Source organism: Opisthorchis viverrini, assembly GCF_000715545.1.
Source record: "Opisthorchis viverrini unplaced genomic scaffold opera_v5_76, whole genome shotgun sequence".
NCBI classification, from domain to species: Eukaryota; Metazoa; Platyhelminthes; class Trematoda; order Opisthorchiida; family Opisthorchiidae; genus Opisthorchis; species Opisthorchis viverrini.
In genome coordinates, this window is record NW_008751730.1 from 871649 (window position 1) to 885550 (window position 13902).

The 13902-nt window shown below is 45.9% G+C and overlaps 2 protein-coding genes across 2 annotated transcripts in view; one reads left to right on the top strand and one right to left on the bottom strand.

The window, feature by feature from the left end:
- Nucleotides 1-2960, bottom strand: part of T265_04467 (hypothetical protein) — a gene marked incomplete at both ends in the record, with an annotated part of 29809 nt that extends 26849 nt beyond the window's left edge. The window contains 2 exons of the mRNA XM_009169216.1: nucleotides 2476-2851; nucleotides 2892-2960. Coding sequence (XP_009167480.1) covers nucleotides 2476-2851; nucleotides 2892-2960 — 445 coding nt within the window. The remainder of the gene's footprint in view (nucleotides 1-2475; nucleotides 2852-2891) is intronic.
- A 4703-nt stretch (nucleotides 2961-7663) lies between these two features.
- The window catches only part of T265_04469 (hypothetical protein), a gene marked incomplete at both ends in the record, with an annotated part of 80841 nt that continues 74602 nt past the window's right edge, over nucleotides 7664-13902 (top strand). Inside the window, one exon of the mRNA XM_009169218.1 lies at nucleotides 7664-7795. The remainder of the gene's footprint in view (nucleotides 7796-13902) is intronic.

Consider the following 13902-nt stretch of genomic DNA (forward strand, 5'->3'; position numbering starts at 1 on the left):
TGTGAGACTTGGCCTATTCGAGCAGCGGACCTGAGACGTCTTCAGGTGTTCGACAATCGTTGTCTCAGAACCATATCTCGTGTGCGTTGATGTCGGCGAATCCGTAACGAGGCAGTTAGAAAGTGCGTTTTCTGTTGTGTAACGGATACTTTCAGTAAGGAATGTGTCCAGCACCAGAAGCTGCATTGGTTTGGACATGTGTTACGTATGCCGAACCATCGTTTGCCGAAGAGAGTGCTGTTTTCCATGCCTACTCCTTTGTTTACAATAAGGCTTTCAAATAAATCATGGTTGTATGGCAGTGAAGCATCAGTGTTAAACACTGATGTCATGCTGTTGATGATGATGATGATGTTATTTGTGGATTGAATTTTACACAGGTTTCGAATGAGTATCTTTGTTTATGTTTTTCGGTTGTCTAGTTAATTTCCTCATAAACCCTTTTAAGGAAAACCGCCCACGCAATCAATTTATCCAATTAATCAGCAAAACCAGTAAGTTACCCCAAGCTTCACCTTTGCATTTTTATATATCCAAACAAATTTAGTTACACCTAGCCTGCACGTCTTAATCATCAAGGACATGCCAAGTTTGTGCTTACATTCTGCAATGGGGCAGTTATATTGTACTCTCGGTGGTGCACACCTGCGTACACCGTTTATGCAGTATCCAGCCATTCTTGATGTCAGTGATAGTCGAATTGTTGGGGCTAACACCATGCAGAGGACAAAGCAAGTGGCAAGCAAATGCAATTTAACCAGCGGTACCCACTGAGGCCAACTGAGTCTTGGACTGTCTCGAGTTCATTTATATCGAGCGAGGAACTGACATTCGCTAGCTTTGCATTAGGCACGATGGCCATAACTGGCAATGTGGGCCTAGTTGTGGTTACTCTTAATCGAAAAACCAATTAAATACTAGTCACATATGTTTTGGTTATCTCTCTGATGTCATATTATAGAACAAACCCCAAGACTACCCGCACCATGCTGTCGGTAGTTGCGTCCCAAATGTCTTAACTTGGGCAGATATTAACGTAGCTCTCTCATGTATAAAAGGAAGACAGATCTGTTGGCTAACTATCCTCAAGCGTCTTGGATTGCTTGCCTTATTCCATTCTGCGAAAGTGATATTCATAGCACTTGAGTTCTGGTCAGATGGAGCTTCTGCACACAACATGTTTCTTGAAATTTCGGTATATTTTGAGACTAAATAATCACAAGGATCTGTGAGAGATACTGTTCCTTAATCGTTCGAATGCCTTTCCTCCGTTCATACTTGAACGATCTGTCACAGGTAGAACCAGTCTTAATTTACCTAAGCAGAAAATAATCGCATGAAGTGCAAAGATAGCTCACGCGTACCAAACGAGCATACGAGGGATCGCTTAAATTAACCATTTGATGCTTGTGTTAGAGACGAAAATTTCTATATCAAAAACATTTACATTTAGGAAGACTGTAGCAAAATTACTTGGCGTAGTTGCGCATCATGAGGTTTGGTATATTTCCTCACGGCTAGCAAGAAAACACCAAAACACTGGATCCCTTTTTCCAACACTATTTGCCCCAAATCCACAGGCATCTATCTAAATATCTGCAGATGTCTCGAAGCTCTATGAAGATGCATTTTTGGATTATGATCAAGATTTTTCAAATAACCTCGAAGTGAGTACCGGCGGACAGCCTGATCGCCAAAATGAAGAAATGGAACTTATTATATCAGTATTGCTCCAGTTTTTTTTCACAAAACTCCTGCCCCTCTATGAAACACCAACCAGTAAAACACGGATAGCTCTGCGGAACTTCTTGCAAGAACACGGCTCAACGCCACATCTCCATCAGTGATCTTGTCGGTCACGAATCTAACAGTGCTCCATTTCCACCTAGTGACGTGCTTTATGCTGTTTGAACAATATGTGGTCCTCTAATGCGTCCGTTACCACAAATGTCACACGAGGCCTTACAGTAGGTCACCAAACTCGCTGCTGATGTGGCGAGTGGCTATTCTCCATCTATCTCAACTCGGTGGGGTTTTGAAAACTGCAAGCAGATAGAACATCCATATAACAAGCAAATACAAACAATAGTACTTACGACTGGAGGCCACAAAAGTTTGTTGGCCTCAGCTGTGCTTGAGAACCTGATCTCAGTTTATCACCCGCTGTCTTTGCGATTGAGGGCATCTTTCCAGGAATTCTCTGACAAATTATCTAAGATACTGCAGGCAAGGCTTAAGGTAAGCACGCCGAAGCAACAGAATTTACTCAGTGTGATTTTAACTTCCAAAAATATATTTCGATGTGTTAGCCCAGTCAGAAACAAGTGTATTTTCCCAGTGTAGTTAATTTTACCCGTGTTGGACAAACAGACGCGACATAGAACACAACAATGAGACACAGAGTTGAATGCCTTGCTGACTAGCAGCGCGACCAATTTGGCAACTAAATATTGAAGCTATTAAAATAGTAAATACCTTGAGGAATTCCACTGTTGTTTTGATGTGGTTCCATGATCTGAATACTGTCGTCCTCCAGAAAATAGAATATTTGTACATATCTGACTCGGTAGTGTTCTAGAGGAGATTCATTCACCGTCTCTTTGAAGTACCCATAAAACCGCAGCACCTTTTTGTCAAGTGCTACATGGGCTGGTAAGAATTCGGTTGGTGGTGCCTGTCTCGTATTTCCATACGTGAGAGTCGGCTGAAAGTTGGCTAGATCATCTAACTCCGATTCTGTCAGCTGATTGACTTTGAGCGGTTTCCCTCCTATGCCAACTTCAGGATATGGCTTTGGAACTCGAAATCCATTTTTATAAGAAAGTGTATGGCTCAGATGGAAATTGGTTTGCTATTCAGATTAGTAAAAAACAAAGATGTCATAAACTTACGGTTGGATCACGAAAGGTATTCCCTGGAAGGAACGGTAGACCTTCAAGTGATTTGTTCTGCTCGCACATCTGTCTTTTTAAGCACCGTCTCTGTCGTTACTATGACAGGTTATTTATTTTTGTGCACATAAACAAATCAAGGTCAGGTGTGAAATTCACGGATTCATGGCTTGATATACAGGATGGAGGCTTTGCTCCAACTTCCTGGGTCTATTTTGTTCACTTTGTTCAGCGGCTGCCGTTCAGCTAAAAGGCATAAGCGTAAAAAGCGTGTAGCACTGTTTTTAAGTCCTCGGCGCGGGGCAGTCAGCTTGCTAGCACGAGGGCCAGTATAAATAAGTGTCCAACAGGGCTTTGAAATGGTTACTAGATGGAGAGTGGACAACCTTCGGAGAAAGGTTATTCCACGCAGCAGTTACGCGAAATGAGAAACATTTTTTCCAACCAAAATGTCCTTGAAAATCCTACAATGTCCCTGCCGTATGTTTCCTGGATCAATAATGATGGCACTTTTGGCCAAACCTTTTTCAGACACAGCATAAGTAAGAATTAGGGCCCCTCTGAGGCGAAGATACTCCAGGGAAGAATTCAAGCACCGTGGGACGCATTTCATCATCCACGGAATTAAGGCCAACAACCATTGTCGCAGCAACTCGCTGGACACGCACAATGGGGTCACGTCTTTCGCGCATCCGGATTAGACAACTTGGTCTGCTAGGTTCATTTAGTAGATTCCAGTTAAATTAAAGTCCTTACCCATCACCTCGGAAGCTGTCGCTCAACTGTTGATTATTTGTCTGCTGTCTATATTTACACTAAACTCCCCTTCCGTACAGCAAACACCCAATAATCGGATTCTTCAGCGGTGCTAAAAACTACAACTGCCCTTTGTCCATCTCGACAAGTAGTCCAAAGGTTAGGTTCCCTGCTATTTACCTCGGCCAAGTCCTCGCCTTCCAAAAAGTAGGAACCTACTCTCGACCCGTCCGTACGCCTTCTGATCGACTGACGCTCAGTGAAAAACGGGACAAATCCTCACCAATAGTGATGGTCTCCTGCATCGCCATCCGAAGGTACAGCATACATGTCGAACAAAAACCCACTAATAGTTATTTGTTTTATCCTCATAATACATGGCCGACATCAGTAAGTCCTGGTGTGCCAGGTCAGCATACAAAAATCCATATTTTCGTGGGTTCATCAGGTTTTCTGCCATCGTCTTTTAGATTTCCTTTTTATCGCATGCCCCTGGGATCACTCAGGTGAGTCCAGTGTAGCCCAATACTGCAAGTCCAGACGATATTGCTCACATGCAATTCTTCTGTAGATTCTACTCTGCCGAAGTTTCAAACTTCGGCCGTAGTTGCTCAAAGCGCCCCTTACAGCCATTATTCATTCGTTCTGTCCGATCCTCGGCCATTACCCACATATTCCTCCAAATGAATAGAAACAGTCTGTGACTTCACTTTGCATGACGCTGCGTGTTTCAATTTCCTCATCTAACACTGATCCAGCTGCCACAGGAATGTGGATCCCTTGTCTGAACGCCACAACACTGACGACCGTTGTGGGCCTGACCAGAAACCGAAGCACGTCAGTGTGATGAGGGAACGGCTTTGCCATGCCAAATCCGATGACTATCCCGCAATTACTTGTTGTTTGCTCCCAACTGTAACATCTCGCACACTCGGGCAAGACTGCTTACCCGGCTTAAAATCCTCTAGGACGAGTTCGTTGTAACCCATCATACCTTACGTTCGGATTTAATCATCCCGGTGTACCGCGGCCATTTCAGTTTTTCCCTTCTCCAATTTCAACGAGTTCATCTACGGGGCTCGTTTGGCCCTATGCATTGGCGCCATACCATTTTCGAATATATCCTCCAGACCTGCCTTCTCTCCAGTGAGTTATTAAATGCCATACGCCGGAGATGAGAATCGCCATTTTTCCACTTCAAATTGTTCCGTGTCTTTACATCTATTTTTGATTTTCGTGACCCTGGCCATTTAATTAACCACCCACGGGCACACATGGCCAGCAGCGATTCTTTTGTCTGAGTTCAAGTCAGCTGTCTTCGTAATTGAACTAATGACATTATTATTGGGTTTATTTCTCATCTTGCAGGAAACGTGCAAATTGCGGCACGTCGGGTCGTTACAGTATGAACGCGGCGGGCAACGCCACGAATGGGGGGAAAGTACAACCAACGGGATACACTTATTAAATGAACAGCGACCGTAGTTATTTGGCTTTGGCAACTGCGCTGACGATTCACGTGATGAGTAGGTCTCCTTGGTTGGGTCTTGATCCCTGTTGTGTTGTTGCTTGCCCTGTTCATGTTGCAACGGGCCGATCATGCCTCATTCTGCATGTTCCCTACAAGTTCGGAAATTAACACATCAATATTATATGACCCTCAACAACCCTCGGGGCTATACCAGATGGCACGAATTTAATATCCGTGGATTTTTTATAACAGGCTGTAATTTGTGTGACTGCGCCTCAGTCAGGGTGCAAAGATTTAGGGTAACCAAATTTATTTCAGTCAGGTACCAGAAGGTAAACTGATGCTTGATCAAACAGCAAATACCGCACACATCATCGGCCATGTACGGTAAGTCAGAATCTTAGATTCAGTTGAGTTCCACCATGTTGTTCACTTGTATTCACAGGCTAACTACATTTGCTCAAGGGGAAGTTGGTTGCAGCAGCTGACTACAAATTTAAAAAAATTCAGCGGCCCGTGTTCTTACTGCGGGATTTTAGAGCCAATAAAGTCAGCCCATTTTCGGAGTTTGGTTGCAGCAACGTCCTGTTCACACCGACCAGGAAGATCGGCCCGCTGTACGGTCAAATCAAAGAAGTATTGTGTAGAGCATGAATTATTAGCGAGAATGGACGGTAAAGCATGGGAGAACGGCAAAACGTTTCTGCCTCCAGAAGGAAATTTACAAGAACAACATACCGTGTGCACCATGCAAGACGACCGACGAGCGCGAAATAACAGGAAAATGCGTCATATGAAGGGACAATCCCAGCAGTCTGTCAAATACCTATCTGGCGAACAGAGGCCTTGAAACCTCGTCTCCTGGGTATCTCATTATTGCGCTCCATGCTCACTCATCTGCCACACGCTGTGTCAAGCTGACTTCTGACGGCATTTTGCAAGCCATCCAAATAAGGTATGTGCTCCTCCTCTCTCTGTCGCTGCTTTCTTGTGGATCGTTTGTGTGGTTCAAATAAACTGCTCTCGTGCTTAGACTGTGACGTTAGTAGTGTGGTATTCTGTGAACTGACAGAAACTGATGTCGATCCACCTAAACAGGTGCAGGTGGTTAAGATACCGGAAACTATACCCAACCTGAACATAGTCCGTTGCAATGTCTATACCACAGATATTGCCATTCTGCAGACCGGTAACTTTATCTGAGGACGTTCAACGAAAATCAGTAATTACACGCTCTTTTACAGCACTTTTCACGCGAGATCACTGAAGCAAAGCGTCATACGTATGCGCCATGAAAGCTTTGTATGGTTGAGTGGGTAAACCCAATGATGCCCAAAGTCTCCAGGGCAGGCTGCTTCCTCGGGTTTACCTGAAGTGCGCTGTGACGCAAGCGGTTCACTCCTTACGGTCACGCAGGATTTGTCAACCGACACTCGAATTGCCAGGCATGTTTTGAGGGAATGGTTATGGGGGAAAATATTTGTGACAGCAATTCTCACAATCACTGGGCCAGGGAAGTTTGCAGGTACTTAACCAAATAGATAGGACCAAGGTGATTGCAGTGGCCCTTCTGAGCGACGCCACAGTCAATTGCAAAACCTTCATGACCAGCTTGCATGTTATCTGGGGGCATTACTTATCGAAAACTTATTAATTGGAGAAAGGCGGCATTGGAGCGTGAAATTCCACACGCTTCTAGCGGTAAGACATTGTTCATTTTGGCGTGAGGAAACCTTATTGCTTCCGGATATTGCGCGGTGTGGTAAAGTTGGACGGCAGCTGTTTGCTTCCTGTTTACAGTCCCATTTGTGGACAAACAAGATGATCGTTTGGAGATCAGGGAGATGGAAGTATGCAACAGGAACACTCCCTTCGAAGGTGACCCAATGAATCGTACTCAATATCCCGCATCTTTATCGAGCGATTACCGATTGTGGTAAAATGCATTTAAACAGCTTTCGTATGGAGTAAAGCACACAACATATCCCTTCAAAAAACCAAATGTTACTTAAACAAAAAACACTAGAATTATTCCACTTAGAGGCTGGAGCAATCAAAACACTCCAACAAAGAGCACCAGTCATGTTGGGAATGTCAAACACCAATCCGGAAATGTGGTCCAGCTGTTAAAAAAAAACAAATTTCGTGATTCATATTTCTGAGCTATTATTTCTCAAAATCTCAGATGTCTAATTCATAGGTCACCGGAATATGTTATTTTGGCGCCGCCAATTGTTAGAAGAACAAAGACATTCAGAAGATTTTCTCGGTGAGAGGATGAGCGTCTCTACATCATATTGAACTGAGTCTATGGGTTCCTGGGTTTTTACTCGAGGACGGGTTCACTGAGCCCCCTTTTTTCACTTGTGCCTTTCAGGTGAACGACAGCCACTGACCGACAAGAACAAAACCGACCCGGGAAACATGGGCAAAATCCTCGATCCTGTGTATCAATCCGTGAATCCGTGAATCCGTGAAAGCCCATTAAAGACCACGTAAGCTGACACCTTTTCGCAACCAATCACGAACGAAGTTGCGGCTTGGTCCTCTGCCGAACGTCCCACCTAATTATTCAATCTGGCTGATCTCTCGCCTACAGATTCTCCTCCCTCTGCTCTTTTGCATCCCAACTCTCAGGTATCTGCCGAAGATAAATCGAAGAGAAGTCAGAGGAAAGGTATAGTCACTGGTCTTCCTGTCGTAGCTTTTCTTACGTGCGAAAATAAGTCATGACTTTTGATTGTATCCATTAAAGCATGATATTTCATGAGAAAACGAGGCATAGAGAATGTTTAGGTCTATGAGGACCGGGTGATGAGGCAGCCCTGAATCTCGGGTTGGCTAAGGACGTCGCCTTTCGCACTCACGCGTGGACTGCCGTCGCCACAGTTTGTTGGCACTTGATTATTCCGTTGGTGCGAGTTGTTGGTGCATATTAATGTGGTGTATACAACTCCGGAACAGTATCTCAGGAAGTTAGATGCTCTTAACTATTTCGAAAGTCCCCAGAGATTCATGTACCAACTTTTTATCCTAACACGCATCAGGTTACTCGAATTCTAGCTCTCGACATCCCATTCCATCTTGGTACTGTCCCGACGAAAGAATATTTCGTGATTAATGCTTAATTAACTAACACCATTTTGGCCACGTTATCTTCAGTGTGACTAATAATGGTCTTCCGCTAGGGCCAGTTGCTCTGACCCTGGTCCGGGCGACAAGTAGAGAGCGAGCCATTAGGGTTTATTCGGTGATTTAACATGTAGTCGGATACGCGGAACCGCCTGACGGCCGACAGCTCTGACTAGCATGGCGCCACAAATTAGGACAGTGTGGTCCACCTTGCCACAAAGACTATTTACAGCGGAACTATAAATTGGGCTGACATAGATGGTTTATCGGCCTAGGGGCATATTGCCCCCAGAGACCACTGTATAGCACTCCTGTAGCGGATCCTCCACTTTGTCATTCTCCAGCTACTCAATTCAAAATAGGCCATGATCTCCCATGAAATCATGACAGCACATGTCGCTTCCTAACTGGTGGATCTATGCATAACACCAAAAGACTACCAGTGCCTAACTCCGACAGTACATAGCCGTATGCCCACAAACCCATGCTGATGTCACCGCCTCCAGCTTCATCTAAATAGAAAGTAGTCTCAGCACGTCAGATTCAACCCGACAGCGGTCACTTACAAACGGGCTACAAGTGGAGATATCCACAACAGCATCAAAATTCTGCGGTATTTTCTTGTTAACAAGTTTACGAGCTAAATTTTAGGAATTGCGGTTCAAGAACGTCGAAGACATGTGAACGTCACGCCTATTTGCAAAAACAGGCCCAAAATATCCAATACATCTGATTACTAACCTGTCACCTTCCTCCCAATCAAAGTTCATAGAACTATTGATTGTCTACCCTCAGCAGGACAATCTAGTGCCACGGTCTTGTCTAAACTCCTGGATAACACAGCACTCTCCAAACATCGCTGCGGAGCTAGGCACGAAACTCGAATATCCAGTCTTGCCGAAGGCATTCAGATGGGTCCATCGCCATTCTACTGGTAGCCAACTGCGTTCGAAGTCAGTAGCACTGTCTTTCGTCCAGTCTCCGAAAAGACTGAACAATAATGGCCAAGATAATCGTCATCGATAGCATAACATCAGTTTTCAACACCGATAAGTCGCTGCCGTACACTCATGACTTATTCTAAAGCCTTATTGTGAAGAAAAGAATAAAGGCGGACGAGGAAGGGACTTAGCACTAGCTTACTACAATCATCCCGAGGTGCCTACACCTCCAGACACTCGTTCAGGCAATCTGGATAGAATTTGACAACAAGATCGGTTTGCAGCCACATCTTGTAGTGTCTCCAACTAGGGCAGTGAGAATCACAATGTCCCCTTCCTGGAAGGCGAGTAGCACCGACAGCACCCAAGCGTTTCGTGGTCTCCTTCATACTCCTCTGCCAAATCAAGGGTTGGCCACCTGTCTGTTTGCGTCCCTCTGGATTGGGCATGGAAAACAGCACTCTCTTCGGCAAACGATGGCTAGGCATACGCAACACATTTCCCAACCAACGCAGCTTCTGGTGCTGGACACGTTCTTCAATGGAAGTACCCGTTGCACAACCGAAAACGCGCTTTCTAACTGCCTCGTTACGGATTTGCTGACATCAACCCATACGAGCCATGGTTCTGAGACAACGATTGCCGAACACCTGAATACGTTTCAGTTCTGCTGTTCGAACAGGCAATGCTCACAGCCGTGCAACAAAACAGCCCGCACTGTAGTCTGATACACGCGTCCCTTGAAGTTCAGAAATACACCACTTTGACGCCATGGGTGCCTCGAACTAGCGAACGCGACTTGAACCTTACAGATTCGTGCATTTATCTCATTTATCACACTAGAATTGTGGGTCGCTTATACGTATGCCGTTGTCCTAGCGCCTGACGGAGTATGGAGATTTAGTCAACCCAACCCTTACCAGGCCAGAATCCCGCCTGCTGCTCTCGAGTCAGTGTTTCGCGAGCCGTCGTGGGCGACGCGGACAGTCTCGTCACGACCTGGGTTAAACTGATCTATTTATGGTTGCCATACTCACTACCAGCCCCTTTTTTGAATATGAGCACTATCACCGACTATCCCCAGTTGTCTGGGACAGACTCCTTTTCGCAAATGCAAGCAAACAGATCGGACAAGCGCTGACTGAGGATTTCACCCCCGTCTTTGAACAGTGCGGGTTGGACGTCATCCGGACCAGGAGCTCGGTGGCGCTTGAGAGAACATATGCAGTCATAAACCTCCGAGGCTGTAGGGCTCCAGACAGGATCCAGCTGGTGGTCTCGACAACTGTTGTTCGAAGTATCCAGCCCATCGGTCGAGGCGTTCTTCTTTATTAGAGATGTTCACTCCATTCCGACCCTTGATGGTTTCGCTAACTGGTGGTTTCCGGGGACCGATCGCACGGATCAACTGAAATAAACTTCGGGCACTACCGGCTTTCTGAGACCCTACCATTTTGGGGTTTTGCGGGATAGGTATTTTTGTTCATAGCCACATCACTGTCGTTTGAACGGCTGTGTTCCTGTTCCGGTGTAATTATTCCGCTGAGTCCACACCAAAGGGAAGCACTGGACTCGAGTTTCGCTCTTATTAGAGCTCATGAGCGGTGCATATCCAGTGGCCGTGTCGGGATTTGAACCCCGGACATCTGACATGCGAGGCGAGCGTGTAACTACTACCCCACTTCCATTTCCTTGGCTTTCCTTGTCCATCACACTTCGCGGTCGGTTTGCACGCTCACCTCCACTTGACGTCTGATAATTCGTCGCATCAAATTGTGTTCGGCGCCGGCTGGGATATTTCTCCGAGATTCAAAGAGTGCCACCGGTGCTTGAGTGAGCTTGGTAGTGTCGTGCCATAGACGAAATTCCCAGCAATATGCAAATAGGGCAGTCTCGTCCCAGTTTGCGTTCGCATCTGATGGTGGAGCGTTTGGAAGAGGCTCTAGAAGACGACTCTGGTAAATTCGTCCAACATCCGGATCTACCAGCCTCTCAGCTACCAAGCGATTTGTCTGCCCCTTACGCGGCCCTGGCAAACGTAGGGAGAAGCAACTCCGGACGAGTGCTTGATCGGAATCAACGAATGTGTTCTAAAACGACCGGCAGTCAGTTATGGATCCGCGCCATCGGTAACTGATGGCAATGTGGTCGATTTGAGTTTGTGGCCGGCCTGTTGTCGGAGGACACCAAGTGGCCAGTCGACTTCGGCTATTTCGGAAGTTCGTACTGCATATAAACGGCCTGCGATCCGCACACAGCTGAAGCAATCGTTCCCCATTGTCCGTACGTACCGAGTATAGTCCATGTCGACCTCCCAATTGAGTCTCAGGTGCACTAAGCATGCTCACTTATGCATTCATATCTCCGGCAACCACCACAATGTCTGAGCTTTTAGCTCGCCGCAGCAGGGCATTCAGCGCGTCGTAAAACCTGTCTCTGACGGCGTCGGAGCTACAGCCGGTTGGGGCGTAAACGGTCACGACAGACAACTATCAACTTCCCGCTTTTGACATCCCTCGCAGACGCAAGTTTTCGTTTGTTTTTTGTTTGACGAACCGTGATTGGTTACGGTGGTACCGTATTACGTGTACTGCGATACATGTTTCCACCACTTTAGTGTAACACACTTTGTCAGTTGTATCAGTTATTCTGATTCATCACGAGTTTTAAATTGTGAACACTATGACCATCTAACGCCCCCAATGGTGTAGTAGCATCTAGAATCAAACGTTTGAGAACCTTCAGGGTCCTGGGGACCGGGAGGCCAAGTTTTGCGATGAAAAAGTAAGACAGGTTTCATGGTTACCTTACATACATGGCCTTTCAGCTTTAGTCGAATCCATTCCAGTTGCCACAGATGACTCTTATCATCATCATCATCGTCATCATCATCATCAGCGTCTTTTACAGCAACATAAGAGGTGAACATTTACTCTTTACTACGTACAATTATGCCAATTTACTTGAAGGAAGTTTCAGAGGAAAAAAGCGAGAAATGATACAGGGAAGGGGAACTAGGGCTAGTTTACCACAACTGTCCGAGGTGTCTGCATTTCCAACACTCAGTCAGACAACGTGGGTGAAAACTGATAGCATGATCACTACTGACATCGGCTAGCCACCATATTGTCCCTCACCAAGCACATGGACTCAATCCTAGAAAGCGATCAGCACCAACAGCGTCCGAACATTTCTCAACATCCTTGATTCCTTTATACCATGGCAACTTCTGTCCACCTCTAAGTTTTCACCACAAAACAGCGCTTGCCTCCGCAGGCGATAATTTGGCTTGTGGATCATCCACCTTGCTTTTAGTGCTGGATGCATTCTTCGCGGAGATACCTTCTGCTTAACAAAAACCCGTCTATCGATCACCTCATTGCGAATTCATTGGCTCCAGCCATACTCCTGAGGCATCGTTGGTCGAATACTCAAAGATGGCTGTGATCCTTCACTCGAAGGCTGGCAGCCGTACAACTATACATTTCATAAACGAGTATGGTATAGGCGTTCTTTGGGGCTCTGTGGGACACCATTTTGATACCACACGTAACGCTATCCGGTAGACGCGCGCCTGCTTTCCATGCGTCAGCTTCGTCTGTCACACTCCCATCAGAGCTAAGGCAACTTCTGAGATCCGTCTAAGCTTCTGTATTTTCTATTGTCACTCCTTGAAATCTCAGGAGTTTTCAAGCGCTGTATACCCCGCAGCATGACTTTTACTTTGTGGACGCCAAATACATACTGGAGAACTGGATGACTTCGGTTAGCTTTTCAAGTAATCCTTGCTCTTCCTGCCCTTCAAAAGAAGAGGACGTCAGCGGGGTTTTATAGACCTATCGGTGCTCATCTCATCTCATTAATAATGGAACTAAACAGAAATTGGGAATTAGACACCGTTGCTTGTAGGAAAGCTTTTGGAGAGCTCCTCACAGAGCCACGACCCATGTTACTGGTCTAATGAGAGAACCGACCGGTAATCCTAGGTCTCTCCTTCCTCATGGAGACTATAAAGCATCTTAAAACTGCTCTGCGCTCCGAAAGTTCAAAAAACACGCTGAAGCTAGAAACCAAAAACAAAATTATGTTTTGGACCGGTGGCGCGGGCTGAAGGCGTCGAACAGTGTCGTCCGCATAGTCCAAGTCTGCTCATCTTTCTCTAGATTCGGTTTTGCTACTAAGATTTTCGATTGCTTGATGATATTCATCAAAACAAAACTGGCCGAAAAGGAGGGTAGACGGACCCGTTGAACTTCATTAGCTGAGATGAAGCTTTGAGCAGCTCGTTGTAAAATCTTACGTGACCGTTTATAGGTATCCAGTCAACAAGGAAGCTGTACCTATGAGGCGCAATCGACTGAGGCGAGATGGCCCAAGTGGCTAGAGCGCAAATTTACTGACCAAAGGTCCACGATTCGAACCCGACCTCTGCCTCTCGACTTCCCCTCTCTAGGCTTGGGTAACCTGGTAGTAACCCAACCCTCGTGCTTCCTTCGCGTGGTATGGCAGTTAGGCACCGAAAGGGTGCTACAGCGATCGACTTCAGCACTTATAGAAGCATCTGAAGGTCGCAGTTGGTCGCATCTGGCCAGCGAGAGCTCCTAGGTTCATTCAGTATAATTGAATATTTTATTTTAGTTCCGAGAATGTAGCAGGTGTTTATTATAAGTTTCCCAGGACTTGCTCGAGAGTAGCTTCTTAACCAGCCTTC